The sequence below is a fragment of the Pelecanus crispus genome, chromosome 12, assembly GCF_030463565.1.
Source record: "Pelecanus crispus isolate bPelCri1 chromosome 12, bPelCri1.pri, whole genome shotgun sequence".
Lineage (NCBI taxonomy): Eukaryota > Metazoa > Chordata > Aves > Pelecaniformes > Pelecanidae > Pelecanus > Pelecanus crispus.
In genome coordinates, this window is record NC_134654.1 from 233,761 (window position 1) to 254,909 (window position 21,149).

Consider the following 21,149-nt stretch of genomic DNA (forward strand, 5'->3'; position numbering starts at 1 on the left):
CACCACAGTCACTTTACTGGGACTCCATGCAGTAACCAAGCACAGAATTTGGCTCTTTAACAGCATAGGTAGGGGTTGTCTCTGGAATAGAAATCTGCAGAATGATACTGTTGTAACCAGGGCCTTAAATACGCCGGTTCTCAAACACAACGTAAGCATCTTTCCCCCACTTCAACAACAGCCACCCCATATCAAAGCAGATTTACTTCCATAAACAGATGATAGTTCAGACTCTGTAGACCCTGAAGTCCATCAGCTCCTTGTTGGAACATCCAGCTAAGAGCTAGTCAGTGTCAAAAAGCATTAATTATTTGGGGCTGAACAGGGAGTGTGGGCCCATGGGGGGGGAGGGAAGTGTAAGAGCTGGCAATGAGAATGCTTCTCCACTTGTTTCTTAGAGGTCACAAAATTACCTCAGATGGTTATAACTGTTGGCACGCATGCAGCTAAAATTTTAACTGTTGTTCTAGATGCTCAGTTCCCTGTATCACTTGGCCAGGCCCCAGACCTGGCTAAACCCCTTAAGGAAACATTAAAGTCATTCTCATTAGAGCCTGTGGCAAATGTGCATAAGCAAGCAGACACTTCCACGCACCTCCAATAAATTCTTTATGAAACAGAAGAGCAATACAACTTGACTGCTTTCCAAATGAGCTCTTAATTATCATCTGTTACTTAAAACATTGGAGGTCAACATACGTCCTGTCATACAACATGGTCTTTTGAGAGACAAAGCCAGGCAGATTCATTTTTGCTTTTTGTACTGAGGTCAAGGTTCCCTTATTTGTCTTAAGTAATTTCATAGCTTCACTGCAATATAACTTTGAGAAGGTTCAGAACAAGAAAAGTCACCTATTGCCATTTTAATGAGCATACAAACTTTATCCCCAAGTGTATCTGCCCTCAGATATTAAGCACATCTTCCAGTGAAAGCTGCATGCTCCTGAGAAGCATGAGTTGTGCAAGAGGAAACAGTCAAGAATCAGAAATTTCACACAGCCATTTTCAGATGTTATCTAATTCTATCACATCTTACCAAGATGTCTATTTCTTTTCCTTAGAAGAAATAATGACCAAACAACAACATGCCAATTACCTATTATCCCACAACTACACCACAAATCCACATTACTGCAAATATCCTGCTACTGAGATTTTAATACATAATCTAAAATACAGCATTTCAACCCTCCTACTCACACATCCATCTATCTTTCTGGAGATCATCTTCACATCTCTCTAAATTTTTAAGGGAAGCTTTCATAGGAAGAAGCTATTCACAGACAAGAAAGAGGCACAAGCACCTTCCATTCACTGCCAGACAAACTTTCCTTCAGGAACTCTCCCACCATTGCTTTAGCAATCTTTAGAGCTCTTTAGACACAAGCTCTCTTTCCACCCATGTCAAGGCGAGTAAGGAAACCTGTTACACATACCATGCATTTCTATCACATCACTGAGTAACTAAGAGAAGTATGACAGGGCAAACACACAGAGGAGACCCATAAAGACTGCATTCAGATCTCAAGCTTGACATTTGCTAAATTCTGAAATCTTGGCTTTGCAAACTTAGTTCTGGGATATTTGGCAACTGTAATGAAATATAGCCTGTCCTGACCTTCTGGTGTGTTGGGCTTCTGTCACTTCAGTGAAGGGCTGAAAGTGAGATCTGCTATGTCAGCCGGCCAACTGAATAGATAACACTGTTTTCACATCCAAGCTGCTTTGCAGCAGCCAAGGGACACCACAGTCCCAAACCTCACTTGCATCATAAAAGCTACAAATGAGCTTGGAAATCCACTGCTCTTACAGTTTCTAAGGTTGTTATTGCTTTATAAAAAACACAGAGCTGAACAACAGACAATGAAAAATTAAACCTCTGGGCAAGAGGAAAAGAATCCAATGTCTCTCAAGAGGCAAGTCAGCCTCCTTTTGTTCAAAAGGGAACCAGTTGTGCTAAAAGTGCCACTGACAGAAAAAACAGACGGAAGAAATAATAGAAAGGAATGGAGAGTAGCAGCACAAGTAACAAGACAACACAGTCCTTAATGAACTCAGAGTTTCCAGACAATTTTTTTTCTGCAAAGCAATTTTTTAATTTTGTATTTTCATGCTGTTCTTGCTTGCTTTTCTTGCAGAAGACACAATCAGGAGTAAGACGGTAGCAGAGGGCTCAGCAAACCAAAAGCCCTACCAATTAACTGCAACATGCAGTGATAATGACTGAACCGAGACAGCAGTGCCTATGTTAAAGCCATTCAGAGGCTTGAACAAAACACTTTTTTTTGTTTCTCCAAACAAAATCTGGAGAAAACAAACAGTAAATAGGAAATGCTAAGAAGACCACTCCATTTCAACACAGCTGCGTTTCCCATCCTGCCATGATCAGTCAGTCCTGGTTGGAGTATTTCACTATACCAAGAAATAGCATCAAGAGTACAGCCTGCAGTTAAAGCAACATTACCATGGTCATGAAAAGCATGCATCCCTTTGTTGATCAATTCGACTGCTTGTGCGATCATTATGCAAGCACCTTACCCATTGTGAAATTTTTCCGCAATTGTACCAAGGTCAACTATAGGTGGAATTCTGTTCTCTTCCTTGCTGCACGACACTTGTGGTGTACACAGCTGGTGTACAGAAGACCTTTCTCCTTTCCAGACATCATCTCTCAGTGAAAGAGGGCAGTACAAGAAAAGCAAAGTCTAACAACCTTTGCCTAGAAGAAACCTCCCTGGCATTTCTGGTAAGACGGCCAGAAATCCGAGTTGTCCAGCAATGGTTGTTGGCTCTCTGAGGACAGGCAGAAAACCAGAGAGCCACAGACAAAAGCAGAAACTCAACACAAGAAAAATCATAAAGCTTGTGTTATTTTATTAGATCTGATGTCAAAAAAGAGGCCTGAAGTTGCAATGTAGCTTGCACAAATTTATGCACAGCAGCTCTGTCTGTGGCAACGATCCAGAAAATGCCAGCTGCTTCTGCTCACCAGTTAGGAAGGCAGAGGCGAGTAAAATTCCTCAGCGTGGTAGTTACCAGCTCAGGAAGGGCGATCTACTAAAGTTGCAGAACAACACAACCTTTTTCTCACAGCAGTTCAATGTAATTAAAGCTGGTTCACGTTCATGGATGTGTGATGCTGGTCAGCTGGCAAAGCCTGGATATATCACACTGAACTGCACTGCCCATTCCATGACAGCTGCATGTTTCTTCTACTCTTTAGGAAAATAAGATGGACTGGGGGAGCAGGGGGAGGAGGAGGTGACAAAATGAAGGGCAAAGAGCAGTAAAGCCTGCTGTCTGTATATGAAGACTGAATCATAGCAGGACTGCTAATCTCTAACTGCAATGGCAAGCACTTTCTATCTCCCTATGGAGCTCTATGGTTCTTCATCCATTTCACATGTTTCTGAATTCCCTCATGCTTTAATTCGCATGTGTGAGAGAAAAGAGAAAAGAAATGGTATGTTAAACTCTTATAACACTTTCCAGCTCTCAAGTCCACTTTCTAAAAAGGCCAACTACAAGAAGAGGCGGGCAACCAAGGGAGAGAGGACAACCCCACTATTCATGTGACCTTGTTTTAAGTCTTATGCAGGTTTGGTCTCAAACAAACATGTTTTGACCTTACGGGTAATGTCTACTCCAGCTATGGCATTTTTTCCCCAGGATTTCACCCTTTGAAATACTGACACACGTTTAAGTTTACATGTCAATTACTAGCTTGGATTGAATGACATATTTTTTCTGTAACAAGTAGTTGCCTGGCTTGCCAGTTAAAACCTATAGTAACCTCATTTCCCCCTATAAAGAAACCCAAGTAATGAAATACAAAGCATATATTGAATTCAAAGTATACAAGTAGTCTTTGCTGTATTTGCAAAGACTTCTTCACCACCACTTCACTGCACTGTGTCAAGAGTACAGAAACAAACCGACAACAACTTCAACCTTACAAACATTAAGGATATGAACTCAAGATAGCTGGAGAAAATACAAAGCCCTGAAATCCAACTGGCTGAATTTGTTCCTAGGCCTCAGTATGTGCAATTTTCCTTAATGTAAGGGACAGATTATTTGCACCAGGAGTGAATTTAAATGCATGACTATGATGTGTGAAAATGCTTTTGTTCCGCAACAGGGAAGGCATCTGCATCAACATAATTTATGTAGCTGTATGAGTTTTTAATTCAGCTTGAGTGCTGTTTTGTGTTATTTTCTGTAATGAAAACTTAATAAATTTAAATGCTGCTGCCAGTTTTCCCCAAAAGACTAGTTATTTCTACCTCTGATGAGAAAGGTTGTGCTGGTCAAGTGCTCTCAGTCGTACTTACTGAGAATCAATGACTGAATTAAATTATATACTTGCCATTTATAAAGTTCCTGAGGACTTTGTCTGTCTTGCATTGGAACTGTAGCATTACTTCAGTAAGTAGCATCCAGTGGGTCTTCATCTCTGCCCAGAGCATACTGCATCTTCTCATACATCTTAATTTGTTGAAAGAGCCCATAATTATGTGCTTTATTAATCAATTTATTCAACCATGAAAAAGAACCAGTGCTCTGCTCTCTGCACAGGCACCTAGCAAAACCACTGGCCCTAGAGACTGACTGAATTTTAACAAAGCTCTCTGCAACCAAAGCCAATGAACTCATCATTCTCTTAGAGCCATAAGTAAATCCAGCTTGGGGGGAGGCAGGGGGAGAGGTTTCCCTGAATCAGCAGACGATACTCCTCACATCTTTCCATTGAACTAGTGAAGTACCCTGGGAAAGAAACCATACAAGACAGCTTTCTCTTTTCTACATAATGTTTTTAAAGAGAGAATCCAGCTTTACCTCAATTTTTAATTTTTGACTATAAACAATTGGGCTAAGGCTGAAATATCTTTCTACTGTGGCACAGAAGACAACACAGTCTTCCTTCAAACATCCTCCTCCCTCCCTCTTTGCCTTTATCATTTGTATCTGGCAGTTCACTTATCACAGACTTTTATAAAATTGCTGAATCAGTAACACTGTTCAGTCTTGTTAAGCTGTAACAAAAACACCGTACAATTACCTGCACTGACAACGATTCAATACAACCTATCACCATTTGGCAGATAATTCCATGAAGGTAAGATACAGATGAGCATATGTAAGGGAAAAAAAAAAGTAATAATTTTAAAAAAACCCAACAAACAAAAACCACCCCCAAGCAGCTCATCAGTAGGACTAAATCTGAGAGTATAAGGTGGCACAGGAAAGAAGGAAACGCACTTAATTGCCTCGCCTATACAGAAATCTGATGTATTTAGCTGAGGTGCATCAGGGAAAATTTCAAACTGGCAGTGTGCATTACAGCCAGAACCCTACTTTCTTTTGTATTACTGAAGCACTGAAATCACATTCTGGCATAATGAGATACGGTACACGTAATACCGGCTCAGACTTGTGCTGGCCCAGTTCTTAACGACTTCAGTCCTTGTCTGACATCTCTATTCAAGAACAGACAAAACCAGCACAATGAACCATGACCTAAAAGCCACAGTACGCTTGCAGCATACGTGAGGCTATATCAGAATGTAGATGCATCTTACACATAGGCCAATTCATCAAATGCTTTCAGTTAGGTACACTGGCTCTAAAGCCTCTTCTAACAGCTGTGTGTGAACCAAAATGAAGTAAAAGAAGAGAATGGATGAGAATTCTTTCTTACAAAACATCACTGAGAATCAGATTAAATGAATATGGAAACCCTTTGTATGAAGAAGGATGGACTATACCTCAGGGGACTGCTTATTTGTTTCTGCACAGCTCTTCCATGCAACCCCGGGTCTCGCATTCTCTTTGCTGCAGCTACTCAGCTGCATAATGCAAATAATAATCCTTTTACCGCCCTTGTTTCTTAATGGCAGAAACCCTTAAAAACACTCTCTTACAACACAAGGGGCACTCTCCAACACAAAGGGCACTATGAAAAAACCAAACCAAACCATCCTCGTATAATGGGTGCTAAAATGAAAATAAGCATTCTAAATCTTTGCTAGCTCTGGAAGAAATAGAGATATATCTGCAAGAATGCAAGGATCGCTAGTTCTTGGCAAGTCATTTAGAAGACTAACTCATATTTGATGCAATACTGTATTAATTTTTCTTGCTACTTTGTAGCCGAGAAAATGGCCTATTTACAACACAGGGTATCTCTTACAAATTGCCATTGAATCTCTGACTTCAAATGAAGTAAGTTACCAAGCAACGTGAGGCCTTGATAAGGCCTTGCTTGTGACAAAATTAATTGCAGTGACAAAAATAGAGAAGTTTTTTCTTCTCTGGTTACCTATTTAACAATTGTAAATATACTGTGTGTATTGTGTCTACCTATCACTTAAATACTATCAAAATAAATCATTCTCATGGTAGGTAATCAAGAAGTTCGTGTCTCAGATAGATAAGTATTACTTTTATGTACCTGCACATCAAAATAGACCTGTTCACAGCTATCTTCAGGATTGACTACATGTAGCAAATACATAAAGAAAAGTCTCCTGAAAAGGCTCTTACAATGGACAAGTCCATCAAATTCTTTAAAAAGCTAGATTAATTAACAAGCACCATTATACATGAGCCCCATACCACCGATGGGTAAGGAAGTTAGGTCCTTCTCTCTCCCTAAAGTCAATGAGGTAATTTTAATTTTCAAATGACTAGGCAATTTAGGACTCAAAGTAACAATTAAAGGAAGACTGCTTAGGCTTTTCTCCCAGGTCCTAGATTCTTACTGGTGCATCAGTGCCCACTTCCCCACCCATTTCAGTGGCACATAGTTACCTAAATGTTTACCTAAAACTGGCCCCAAATACTTCTGGAAGTATGTGTCCCCTTGAAAATTCCAGATAATGATTTCCTGACTTTAAGGAGGAATATAACCCAGTGACAATGACTAACAAGTCACTTATATATGTTGATTACAGGAAACATGCAGAACACAATTTGTGATCTTGCAACCTATCTCATAGTTGTTGAGCTGAGTCCAACATTGCGTTCCCACTGAAGTCAATAAATTTGCATTACCTGGCCTGCCAGAGAAGAAGTTTCCTCCTGAAAGAGATCATTGCAATTCATTTCCCAGCACTAAAATACTACTTACATGTCTATGTAAGTCTTTTAACTATGGGATGATGTAAATGATGTTTCTGTTGAGTATTTACATAATATCTGACAACTAATTGCTTCAGTAGTCAGATTTTCTTGTTAACTTTAAATTAACACGTAAGGCAAGCTAAACGTTACCTTGATTTTCTTCCAGCTTCCCAATTGTTTCTATCTGCTCAACAAGGTCGTTTGAGTTCCACTGGCTCATGCCTATAAGAATGGCACTTTTTCCTTCCACCACCTCTTCTGCAGGAGGAAAAAGGAGAACAGATTAATTGCAGTGACAAACGAGAAAAAAGACAGGGTGAGAACTAATAATTGAGAGAGAAATAAACACTCATTGTGGTCCTTAACAGGAATATATAACAGGTTAGCACATGCAGGACTCTCCAGGAAAGCTTCTTGCTTACTGATGTGCCCTACAGCATACCTGCATGGTTCATATGTTGTGTGCAGGAAAACCATGGAAAAGAGAGGACTGACTGAATTTTTGCTCGTACCTTGAGCAAAAAGGGTTTTTTTGTTTTACTTAAAAACAAAATTTATAATAATTTACTTTGAGTGTTTAATATCAAGTAACAGAATTAGTCAGAATTCTTCCTCCTCGTGGAAAAAATTCCTGATTTTCTTTATTTGTTTTGCAAGTATTGCAGAAAGAAGATCAGAAAGCCCTAAAATAATTATGCATATCTGTATTTTTTTCTAACAGCTGACAAAAACTTCACTTAACCTACCAGTTTTGCCCAAACCGCAGTTCTCATTCTTCAGTTTCTAAAACCTGAAAATACTTTCAGTATTACAGCACCAACCTGTTGGGTTTTTTTTTTTTCATGAAATTGACATTTCATGAAGACTGACAATAGACTGGAATTATTTTCTGACCAGAATTCACGTAAATATTTTTTTATTTAGTATTTACACCAGCCCTGTGAAGCAATTCAGTAGGCTGGAAGCCTAGGGATACTCTCTTATGGGACTGGATGGAGCAGAAATGCTTCAGAGTACATGCACTGAAACAGACAAAAGCTTCCTAGTGTCAGTATCACTGTAAGCTTCTGGAAAAACAAACAGCCTTTTTGTTCTAAAAGCCTCCCACCTGATACAGGAATACAAACGCTGTGCTTTCGCACATATAATTCAGTCACCACTAACCCTGCCTCCATAATCCAGCAGCAATGTGAACAAAACCCCCTGATTTTCTGCAGGTGATACATGTGAAAATGCTGTAATAATACTCCTGAACTAGTAACTCTATCTACCACTGATGTAATTATATAATAAATATTGATTATATACTTATACTATAGAGTAATCAAAATAATCCACAATAGTCAACAAACTATATGAGCTGCTCAGAACACGAATACAGTACTTTCCAAGATGCGAGGGAAACCTCAGATAACATACTGGGACTTTTATCAGTCATACACTAGCAGTTCAACACTCATTTCAGCCTGAAAATAGACTATAAATGTGTCTATAATTAAAAGCATTTTAAAGTTTACTATATATCACAATTTTAACCTGTAATCAAAAGTAGTATTTTCCTACTTAAGACTGGCCTGAAGTGAAAGTCTCTCTGTAAAAGTCAACATTAAACATTTTAGCCAGCAGATTTCAATACCCTGAAATTCTGACTTCAGAACATTCAAAAGGCAGAGCAGGGGGAAGAATGGACACACAGACCAGTTTAAGGCTTTTCAAGCATGTTTTTTCCCCTTTTATCAAAGCCACCTGTGCTAGACAAAGCTCTAAATTTTCATTCAGGGACACAGAGACATAATGGAATGGCACCAAGCCCACAGCACAGAGAACCAGCTCTTTTATCTGGTTCCCATCCAGGGAGGGGGGCAGGGAAAGCTGAAAGCATGAAACACAAGCCATAGGTATTCTTTCTCTCTCAAAAAACCCCCCAAATAACGAACAGGCCTAGGAGCTGTAGGAAAACATTTTCTTTCCATTTCATGGCTGTTTGGCAAGAATGGTGCATTACTCCTTTCTGAATAAATTTACTAAAAGCATTTCAGCCTGGCTGGGTACAGCCCAGAATGGTCTTTGTACCTAGGGTGAGTACACAGGAAAAACACGTAAAATGAATAATCACAGTTCTTTACTTGTTAAGGCAGATTCAGAAATGGGTCAAATTCTGCCCTCTCTTACTGCCTTTTGGAGAGAGAAGGGCTCTATTATGGCAGTAAACACAGAAGAATTTGGCCAGAACATTTCGGCTAAAATGATCCACATTTGCAAACAAAAAAAGAAACATGGGTTTGTTGGCAACCAGGCCTTGCAGTGAGCCTCCAAGCGATTTAAAAATTTATGTTCTTTCATGTTCTCTCATACGTACCTCTCTCACTTAGAGAGATCTTGGTACTGGGGAGAAGGAAAGTGGGTCTGTATAAAGGCTTTTAAATCACTTCATCGTCATCACCATCTCTTACCTCCCCCTACGTCCTACCTTCTAGAAACAAACACTAATAAAGGTCATTTGTCAGATTTATCAGAGAAGCTGGATCCAGCAAAGCCCCAACTGGACCTGACGTAATCTCAGCCGTTCCCCGAGGCAAAGAAAATCAACCACTTAAAAGAGCATTTTGCTCGGGTTTTGTCCCTTTCTCTCACAAAGGCTGATCTATTTGAAGTTCTGTCAGGAGGGCGGGAACGAGCCATGTGGCGGCTCTGGAGCACCCTGACCGGCTGGCTGAAGGCAGCTTGGTCGCACCCTGCTGCAGCCACTGCGGAGGACGGAGCCGTCCCAAGGACATCCTGCAGCTCCTGCGACCGAGTCAGCAACCGAAACTTTTGCCTAAAGAGCAGGGGCAGCTCCTCGACTGTGGGGAGAGCGCCTTCTGCATTAACTGTTACCATGAAGTGAAACGAAGGAAGGCGAGACTGGGCCGCTGAGCTCCTGGGTGCCAGTGCCGAGCAGGCAGCTCTTTCGGCTGCCTTCACGCGGCACGCCTCCCGAGGGACCTGGCTGAGCTCCTGGGTGCCAGTGCCGAGCAGGCAGCTCTTTCAGCCGCCTTCACGTGGCACGCCTCCCGAGGGACCTGCCTCGTCCAGCACGAAGAGCCTGCACAGCCTTTCAGCAGTACGTTAGACAGCTGGCTTCGGGGTGAGGATCTGCCCCAGCACTGGCTTTAGCACTTCGGAATTGTATCAAGAGGACACTACAGAACTGTCTGTTGCAGAGAAACAGGGCTCCAAAATTGTTTGAGCATTTAGATCTAGTATTTCCTTACAGCTTTTGCTGTTATGTCATTTACCAAGCCAGGCATTCCAGATGGCCTTACTCTTTAGCAGAAAGATGAAATAAGATTAGAGGTCAGACTCTGTTTCTCATTTCTACTGGCTTTCTGAGTTGGACAGAAAACATTAAATGTGGTCTGGAATACAATGGCATTTAGTCCCAGGCACCAGGGACTAATGCACGCCAGAGCCTGGCCCTAAGCCCATTCAGAGGAGAGGCTGTGGAGCACCCCCCAGCCCTCCCATCAGTTGTAGGACCCCTTCTCCTCTCCCAGTCCAAAGAAAACAGTTACGTTCCTCACCAACTTCGCTCCCTCTACTTAGAGAGCTTATTAACTATCCAGGCATGAAATTCCACAGGTGTGTTTTCCAAACTGGAGTTCTGCCATGCCCTCTTTCCCCAGACTAAATAATAGAAAAGGCGGCCCTTAAGGACAAGCACGAGAAACTAACCTAGCACAACTGCTTGGCACTACAGAACATCCGCATTCAAACACTTGTGGTCTGGTGGACAGCTGTGGACAGCAGTATCAGCTGCTCCCGCAAGCACTGACCACCTCTTAACACTTTGTCTCACCTCAGCAGCTGCCGGCACTCTGAATTGGGTGAGCCTGCAGGTCCTCAAGTTGCACTGTTCCCAGCTGTTTCAAAGCAGACTAACAAGGATAGATGTGCAGGTCACGCTGTAAATGTCTGACCATATATACTGTTTGTCAGCAACCCAAAAACCAGCCAGACAATAAAGCCAAAATCACGTGGTAGTATGCCTAAGTCAGCAAGACGGTTTCTCAGCTGGAATAAACTGAAGCATATAATTGAGTAAACGAAGTATCTGGTTAGTCTTAACTGAGTATCTGGACCTGTGAGTTTTCAAAGCAATTTTATGACTTGGGGACCAGTACACAAATGGATATAAACATGCATCTCTGCCTTTCAGAATAACATTTCAAAGCAAATTCACTTAAATGTACACAGAAGGAAGGGAAAGTGGGGAAACAATTCACTCCGAATTTTGTTATGACTTTCAACCTCAATGAAAGGAAAAAAAAAAAAAAAATTACAGATAAAAGGTATTCACCAGATTGTATACAAAAATGTCAAGTTCCCGCTTGTTTGCCTGTCTGTTTTGGAAGTCTGATACAACAGCCAAAGGGGAATGTGCAGACTTCTTTGAGCAGCTTTTCAAATCTGAGAAAAAATGCTAGTTAAACAGTGGAATTTCATACTCTGGCCATTTTGTGAAGATGCATTCAGCTGTAACTTTCATTTTCTGTGATCAGAGGTATGTTGCAGTTAAATGATAGGGTAGTGTCCTGCATCAAATGTCACTAGTTAGCAACATGTTGAGATGTAGCTGTACTTTTAAAACTGTCTATTGTTTGTATTATAGTAGAACCTATGGATTTCAAAGAGGTTGGGAAATGCATTCAGTTTGCAAATGAGAAGCTTGAAGTGGAAGGCCCAAATACTCTCAAGTTTTGCATATAGCTTCACTTAAGAAAGATGTTTCATCTACAAGTGATCATGCTTTTGCAGTGACAAAGAGCCAGATGAATGCGTGGAGGGGCAAAAGCCTTACAGGTTTTAGTGGGATCTCTGTGGATGCTGGATCTCTCTGTTTTGGTGGATTCTCTGTAGAAGAACCAGCATTCTCTTTCCTATTTCATAGATGCAGCAGTCAGGCACAACCAGTCCCTGAATAGTAGAGACTTGAACTTTCAAGGGTATTTTGGTTGGATTTGTAATCTGGTAGAAGATCTGTATGTAGGCAGCAAGTCTAACAGTCACCTTTGCAAGTGTGAAACTCTTGTTCTCTTTCAGCAGGCAGTAACCTTATCAGAAACAAGCATTTAAATCTCCTGTAGGTTAAAATGTGATTAAAGCAGGCTCTAGTCTTCAGTGTTGCCCCTGCACAACTGTTCAGGTCTGTGAACAGTTTTGGAATGTATTTGGGAGGGAATTGTGTAGCCTAAAAACGCCAATTCTTTTTCATCAATCCCAGTTTACTCTCAGTCCCAGGACTATTAGAAGAGCAACAAAACAGCTTCTTCCAGTTCAGAAGGAGCAGATACAGACCTGGATGACGACCTATCAGGGACTACACTGCCCACCCATCGCAGGGAAACTTGAGGAAGGAGTATTACAGTACTATATCTTTCCTGATTGCTAGGAAATGTATGACAATTCAGTGGCTGTTAAATCAGACTTCAACAACCAAAAGACTTAGCATTCTGCACACAGCTATCAACATGAAAAGACCAGAGAAAAACCTGGGCTACGTAACACATTTGGCATGCTTTGCCAGGACACGCAGGCAGAGTAACACTTGAGCACAGCCTCAGTGGTCTGTTTTCTGCCTCCACTTCCAACTTCCAGAGTTGTGAGAAGGGCAAGGGCTAGAAGGGCAAGCAGAGACTTCGATGCATTTCTTCTTGCTTTTTTGTTAAACCAGTTTTCATATCGGCATGAAAAATTTCAAAGCAGAAATATTTCTAACTCTAGCACGTTCACCAGGAGCATAAACTATTAAGGTGCCTTTGGTTAAAGAAACAAGTCTCAGGCAATCTGTTCAGTCAAACCAACAGTATGTAAGAGTATGTCACAGCAAATACTACAAGGGTTACAGAGAAGGTTTGGGGACAAGATAGAGCTGAAAGTCACCCAGCAAGAGAAATTAAACAAAACATAAATGCATCCACAAGAAAGGAATTCTGCAATAAGAATAAAAATCAAGCTTAAAAATTTGGATTTTACTCAAACTACAGTGATTTACATGTACTGTAACTGAGATGGACTTTGAACTGCATTAGGTTAGAAAGCCAGCTAACTTGGATCACTACTGCTGCTTTGGGGGCAATGAGTATTTTTCGTAGATGAAAACCAGTAGGACAGCTTGAGTACATCCATGACTACCATCAGGCTGCTATACTTGGAAAAGAACATGCACCTGAAATTCGTTGTTCAAGTATAGTTTGTCGTCAAGCAGAGCAAGATAGATACTGTTTTTCACACTCGGGATATAAATATCTAGTACCCCCTATGCCTAACTCATGAATATTTTGCAGCAAGAATATTTTGCAGCTTGTGCCTCATGATTATTGATGACGGGTTTTATCTGCCATTTAAATGCTTCGAGGAAACGATGGAAAAATAGAATGAATGTTAATATGAATTACACTGTTTACAGACAGGAGATTTTTCTCTGCTTACTGTAAACGTAAAGATCAGTGTTGAAGAGCTCAATACAGCATACGTGGTTTGGGTAAAAGATACTTTCAGATACCAGGAACAAAGACAAGTACTGCTGAAAGGCCTTCACATTTACCCTGAGTAGTCTTCACGTCACAGAGTTCTCTGTGAAATCAAGAGTAGACCTCTAATTTGAGCAAGGGCTAGCCCCTTACCCCTGGGCCATTCAACTTTCATAACAGGCAAAGGGCTTTGGAGTACACAAATTTGGGCCTGAGTTTTTGTTCCCATTTAAACCTTTAGCATGCCACAGTGTTTCTGAAATGCAGCTTGTCTGAGAAGAATGCAACTACATGTACCTAAGCAATTCCCCTCCTCTCCTCATGTGTTTGCTTATCCCCACCCATCCACTGCTGAGGCGATGGCAGCAGAATACACTCCAAGCCTGAAGGACACAGAGGGTGCTAGCACATCTAAAGGCCGCTGACTTTTACACAAAACTCCTGGACTGGCTCTGTGGCTGTCACAGAACCTGGGGTCCTGCCTGACCTGCCTCCAGTGCCTTGCCAGCAAACAAAGGATGACCCTGCATCTTTCCTTCCATCCCTTGTCTGGTCAAACTGTGAAAAGCTTCTTACCTTGTTCACACACAGCTGGAAGTTCACATTGGTAAGGCATTTGATACACAGAGAAAATATTTTTAGTGACCATCACTTACCTGAGGAAAATCTGCTAGCACCAAGGCAAAAAAATCTAATGAGCCTAAAGTTTCCAACATGGAAGCATAACTCAGTCCTATGAACTGAGAGTCTTCTGCCTAACTTACTGCATGCCACATGGAAAGCAAGAAACAAAGAAAAGCTGGGCAAAAGAAAACATTAAAATATTACTTCTCCCTTTCTCTATGGATTTCACTAAATTAAGTAGCTAGCAGGGCAGATGAATCAACAGTCAAAACATGTACAGCTGCTCCATCTCAAACACAGGTGCTTGATTATCTGTTTACAAGGTTGTCAGCCAGAAATTTCTTTGTTTGAGGAACTGGGGTTTGCCCCAGCTGTTTTTCAGAATGCAAAAGCAGCTCACTGATGTTATGTTTTAATTGTGCCCACTGCTGTGCTCTCTGCCTCCTATTTCAGGCTGTCTCTGAAGTGCAAATTAAACATGGGTAGGTGCAGAGTCTAGGACAGCTTCCAAATTCTCCCATGAAGAAACATAGTACTCAACTCCAGCTGCACTGTGCAGAAAGCCCTTTTAGCTGCAAGAATATCAAGCACTGATGAGGCATTCTATATAAATACAGAGAAATACAGGTAAGAAACATTACAGGAAATTTAATGCTGGAGACAGAATAAAGGTATCAAGCTACAGTCTCTCTCTCGGACAGGTTCCCCTCACTCCACCACAAACTCCTGCTGTTTCTCTGGTGCTATGTTTAATCCACTGAAAATGCTGATTACTTTAGCCCACACATATGCCTTGCTCTACCAAAGATACAAGCTCCCTCATCACCCAGAGCACAAGGAGTTGAAGTCAATGACCCTTATGGGTCCCTTCCAACTTGAGATATTCTATGATTCTATGGAAGAGTACATGCACAAAAATGACAGAACACCAAATCCTCCTTTCCTTTCTTTACCTCTCATAAATGCCCTGTTGTTACTTTTTTTTTCTTTTCTTTTCTTTGTTAACTGCTGATGCTAATCAGATTGACAGAACAGCCTGGTCACTGTTATCTGGTTTACAGGCATCAGCACCAGAAAATAAGAAACTTCAAAAGTATGTGCAAGAAGTCAATAATGAGATAATCTATACCAGATTCTATACCTATGCCCTACTAGAAATATACAGGCCAAACATAAGAGTTTATGTTCCCACTAGTAAGTTACAGAATATAAATCAGTACTGTCATCCTTCAGGTAATCCAGTAACAGGTCCATGTAAACACCATCTTTTCCTTCAAACAATTTGGAGATTTTGAAGGTTGCTGCCAGACTGGAAGGCAGGTTGATAACATCAATTTAGTAATATTCACATCTGCCTCATGAGGACTCTCTCAGAATGGACAGCTCACTCCCACCTTCCATCCCATCTTTCTAAGAGCAGGTACTGAAAACTATACACCATTTCTGCTTTTTATCAGAAGCACAAACAACTACAAAAGGCTTGTATCAGAATTATCTTCTTCCAACTTAAAAATCTATTGGAACAAGCACAAATATCAACTTATGAACAGACCAAGTAATGGTATCCTTCTTGCACTCTTTTCCAAATTGGGCTATACTTTTCCTTCAAGACTCATTAATAAGAGATGCAAGGTTCTAATGGCTGGGATCTGATGATACAGACACATAACCGACCAGTTAGGCTAGAACAACACCTTGGTGCTGTACAAACACATCAAAGCCAACCTCCTGCTTCACTGTCTTTACCAAACCACTTGCAAGGGAGTCAGGTCTAGCACACCACTGAGAAAGCCTCCACATTTGCTTCAGGGAGGCCAGCGATGGACACCAGTGTGAAAACATGGGATTATTCCATTCTTTTTTTCTTCCTTTTATACTTAAACTTAAGAGAAAGCCCACTTACAACGCCTGGCTCCCAGCATAAAGAACAGAAAAACTGAAGTCTCAACCATCTCAAATAGGAATCTACCACAAAAATAATACCTTTTTCCATCCACTCCAAAAATGCATGAACATCAGGAGTTCTGATTACCTATGCAAGAGGTACAGGGGAGCAGCAGCTACCAAACCAACTTCAGAAGTGCCTAGAGAGTGAGAGCTTGACTATCGCAACAACAGTTTGGGTAGTGGAGGAAGGGGACACACCGTGCACTCCCTACTACAAAGTCCATTTCCTGAGGGAAGAGTCGGCCTCACCCTTGCTATGGGACACATTATCTTTGAGTAATGACAAAGGGAGGCATGACAGCAGGACCAGTTGCTCAGATGACAAAGTCTCTATTCAGAGGCCCCAAAGGCTGACATCAAATGCCAAACATAGCCAGAGAGAATATGATCTGGGATCATTTCCCTATGAATTAATTAAACTGTTTCTTCTCCTCACTTCTTTATTAAAACACAGTACTTTCAGGTTGTAACACCTAGTGAACCTGTTCTGCATATGAAGCAGTACTGACCAAGGCAAATGAAATACCCCAAGGCCTCAAGCATAGCTGGATCTCCTTGAAACATTCCAGAACTGCTAATAACCAGCAGTAAGATACTGACCTAACATGTTTGAATGTGCATTGCATTCTCTAGAAAGTAAATTTAATTGTAGAGAAGACTACTGGAATAGAACCATTTTTACCCCTACTTCAGCCACAGTTTATGGCTCTGGGTAAGATGATTCCACGCTGTGCTGATTTCTTCAGCCTGTCTCCACCCATCTACGCAGAACGAAAGGTGACAAAGGCAAGGCTGCAAAAGACATCCCTTGCGCATTTGCAAAGGATTCAGTACAATAAGGCTTTTGTACTGGCCAAAGGCTGTATGTAATCATTATAAGACACTACATATGAACGACATTATCTTTGGTTGCTTAATAGACCAATGACACTTACTGTAGAAATGAAGGAGTCCATTTCCCCATACCACTTTTCTCTGGAAATCTATCTCAACAAAACTTGATTTGAAGAGCATTTTTACAAGCTAACTACAAAGTAATGAAAACTTAGAAATACTTGTGTCAAACTTTCTTGGTACAGTGTCCAACCACTGTTTACCAACATTTTAGTCTCCTGCAAAATGTATTTTGAAGTCTGTTCTATGACTTAGGTTGAATACGGACTACATTCAGCAAATTCCAAGTGCATTTTTTGTTCTCATTAGTCTATGATCCATACTCAGCAACTCCAAAAAGGCAGTCATCACACTGACCTTCAAAGCATTCTTGAACAATGGGTGTTGGCAATTCAAAAGAATATTCCATCAAGCACAGTAAGCTATTATACTCCCAAAGACAGAACCCAATAACATTTTTCGCATCAAAGAAACTACCTCATCTAAAATGTCTGAATCATCATCATTTTAGTTCTCTTTTTAGACAAAATTTGAAGTATGAGTTGGTGCTCAAAGTCACAATTCCAGCTTCACATGGAATTTGGAAACATCGCTGAAAACTTCAAGACAGCTGTTTTAAGCACATGGTAGGAGACCATTGAAAAGCACAAAGGCAGTGTGGAGAAAAATCAGCAGAGGCTATTTTTCTTCTCTATTTCCAACTCTTCCACTCACTAAAGCTTAAGATTTCAATGCAGCTTAAACAATTTAGGTATCCTATTCTCTTTGAACACCCAGTGGGAAGAGAGCACCATCTCTCATTCTCTTCATGCCTAGACGTTTCCAATACACATTTAATTTTGATCCACATAAGCAGTTTATCACATATTAAATTATTATTATCTCTCACTAGAAGTCTGTTATTAGAGGATTAACAACTCAGTAATAGATGTCGTTCATTATCTATACATAGCAGTCACTTTTTATTTCAAATAACAATTATAAAAAGGACAGCTACTGTCATTAGAAGCATTTCAGACGATGGCTCCTGACATTAAAAAAATAAGTATTTAATGAAAGCTGTATTACATACTAAATCAATACTTTACACACAGCATTCTGTGCTCAAAAACAGGAGCATCATGATAGTTCTCCCAATTTTATTTAAAATACAATATGTGAAATATTATATATACGCACTTACCCTCTTCCTTCCAAACTTTGGAAATCATCCTGCCATAAAAGAGCTGAGACAGCGGACAGCATTAGAAATGGAAAAATATTGCACGGACATTCCAATTTTAAAGCAGTTTATGTCAAAAAAGAGGGATTAAGAGAATGGAGGCAGTAGACTGGGACAAGGAAGATTTAGGATTGTCTTCTCCATTCCAAAATCCAATGCCTTATGCACAAAGTGTTCTTGCTAAAGTTTGCCACTGCAGTAGCCACACAGCTAAACAGCATTGGCTAGCACATGGAATACAGGATACCAGGTCCAGAACTGTTACTGACAAAAGAAGAGGCCCATTTCAGCTGGGCCTGAGCAGCTCCTGCTACGTCCTATTCTAGGCAAATGCAGAGTGAGCAAGGTTTGGGGAGGGAAGACTGCATAAGCCATTGGATCACTTCTGTTTGACAGAAATGTAGAGAATATTCTCAAACATGAAGAGGAAGAAGGGCTTGATGGGAGCATGGGATGCTTTTCAAAAATGAATATTAGGATTTCATCTTTCTTTTTTCCAAATCTTTCCAATTTGGGGGTTCTCAGTTTATCTAACTTTCAGTATTCTTGATTTTCAGAGCCTGGATACTCTGAAAAAATAGACTTTAAAAAAAACCCCTTCAAACCAGACACCTCAAATTTATAATACTTAAGCAGTCAGTGATGACTTGTGTTTTAATTTGATAAGGGGTTTTTCACCCAAAAAGATTCTAGACTAACTTCAGTGAACTATGAGAGTCCTTTAACATGCATGAACTCTAGGAAGAGGATATCTTTCCTCACATTTCTGAAGCGTTGTGTGAATCTGGTGCAGTAATAAGTTACTGCCCATACATTAGTATCATCATCTGCACTAAACAAAATGTGAAACATACCACACAGTATGAGAAGTGACGACACACTGGATAAACTCACAGCACTTTGCACTGATAGACAATAAAAGCACTTTAAATAAATTTTGGAAGCATCAAAATATTGAAACTGGCATTGTCATGATATGACAATGTCTGCTATGGAACAACTCAATTCCAGCATCAAATCTGCCATCTGACAAAAGACACTGCACTGGCTTTAAATTACACAGCTAAGTAGCCGTAACCAAGAATAGACACTATTTATCTGGTTTAGGCAATGGCTAAAAAAGATTTATGGAAGGGAGGTTTAGAAGACTGTTGCATACAGTTTACACAGAAATATCTGGAATCTTTAATACCTGTATTTGTCTCTTGGGAAGCCCTGTAAGCAGAGAAGGCAATGGAAGACTATGACTGCAGTCCATAGATAAAATATACTACAAACATCAGAAACAAAGAGCTACTCTAATGCCATAGATGCAGGACTAGCGCTAGCAACATCAAGCACTTGGGTCTCTTCCAAACCATCCGCACAGATGGTAAACCACATACCATCAGCAATGAATGTATCGCATGGAAAATAACATGCTTACAGAAGTGCCTTACATTTACGTTTAAACTTGGGGCGGGGGGGGGGAATGACACCCACTAAAACCTGAGGCAGGAAAAGATAGGTATGTTGACATTAAGACATTCACAAGCCATCTTTGCAACACAGCCTTTTCTTAAAATTCATGTACTTTAGTGAATGAGGGTCAGCATCCTCACACCTTGAGAGGCGTTTTGCTAAGCACAATAGAATTTTACATCACACTGCTGCATTACAGCACAAACGCTGAGGAGTATTTAGACCTCCCAAACTTCCACTTTAGTTCACTGGCAGCACTTCCAAATAATATTCAAGCTGCTCAGCAAAGCAATTTAAAATTAAATAACTGAGACTGGTGGATCTATTTTCAGGAGAGGAAGGTGCAGCAAATTAAGAGCAGCTCTTAATTAGCAGAGAGCTACCATAGCCTGTTTCATGAATAAGAATCTTGAGAAAGCACACGCAGAGCCTGGCTTGAAATATATACCACGTATCTATTGGCTTCAGCTTTCTATGAACATAGTAATACAGAAGACAGTACCATAAGGCTCATTTTATGAAGGCAAAACTAATGACAAAAGTTTTTATGCAGACTAAATAAACTCAGCTGGAGAAAATGAGGCAGCCGTATTCCAGGCCACCTCTTCAATCTTTAGCAAAGCTGTCAGCAGGCTTTTGGCTGTAACATCTGCTACAGTTGCACACTTGGAAGCAAAAAAAAAAAAAAAAAAAAAAAAAGCCCTCGTATTCTAAATCAGAAGCCTAATGCACAGATAAAGAAATTATGAAGCAGGTATGTTTCTGATAGGTCAGATTCTCATCTGCTGGACATGTTTACATCCAGAATAACTGCTGAAGTCAGAGTTAATTTGAATTTAAAGTAGGTCAGAAAGCGGCTATAGGATCCCCTGCGAACAGCAGTACTACCATTTGCATCTTATCACAAACATGGTAGCAACTGTTAACTTTGCTTCTTCTGAGGGAGTCCATAAAAAGCCTGAAATCACTTCCCAGGTACTTTAATAATAACCATCATCAACAGCTTCCTCTTAAATAACACTCTAATTTCCAGCCACCTGCCAGAAAAGATTTCGTGTAGTTTATAATTGGAAAAATGAAAACCTAGAAATAAAATGAATAGTTTTATATGACTCAGAAAATCAGTGCCCTAAAATAGACTGCATGTACCCACAGTCCATCTATTTTTTACCCACTTCCTCCTACTGCCTCCTATAAAGAGTCAGACAGTCACCACTTTCTGTCATACAGCATGATCCAACACCATCAGTTTTGCCATGTCTTCTCCGCATTATTCCCGAGCCGTATCTTTAAAGTCCTTCTACTCCTGGAAAGGACATCTTATAACCTTGTGAGGTGGTATGAGGAAAGTGTTTGCTGAATGA

The 21,149-nt window shown here is 40.5% G+C and overlaps 1 protein-coding gene across 1 annotated transcript in view; it reads right to left on the reverse strand.

Moving 5' to 3' along the window:
- PITPNM3 (PITPNM family member 3) overlaps positions 1–21,149 on the reverse strand; it is a 122,246-nt gene that overhangs the window by 73,825 nt on the left and 27,272 nt on the right. Inside the window, exon 3 of the mRNA XM_075720092.1 lies at positions 7,276–7,383. Within this exon, the coding sequence (XP_075576207.1) occupies positions 7,276–7,383 (108 nt within the window). The remainder of the gene's footprint in view (positions 1–7,275; positions 7,384–21,149) is intronic.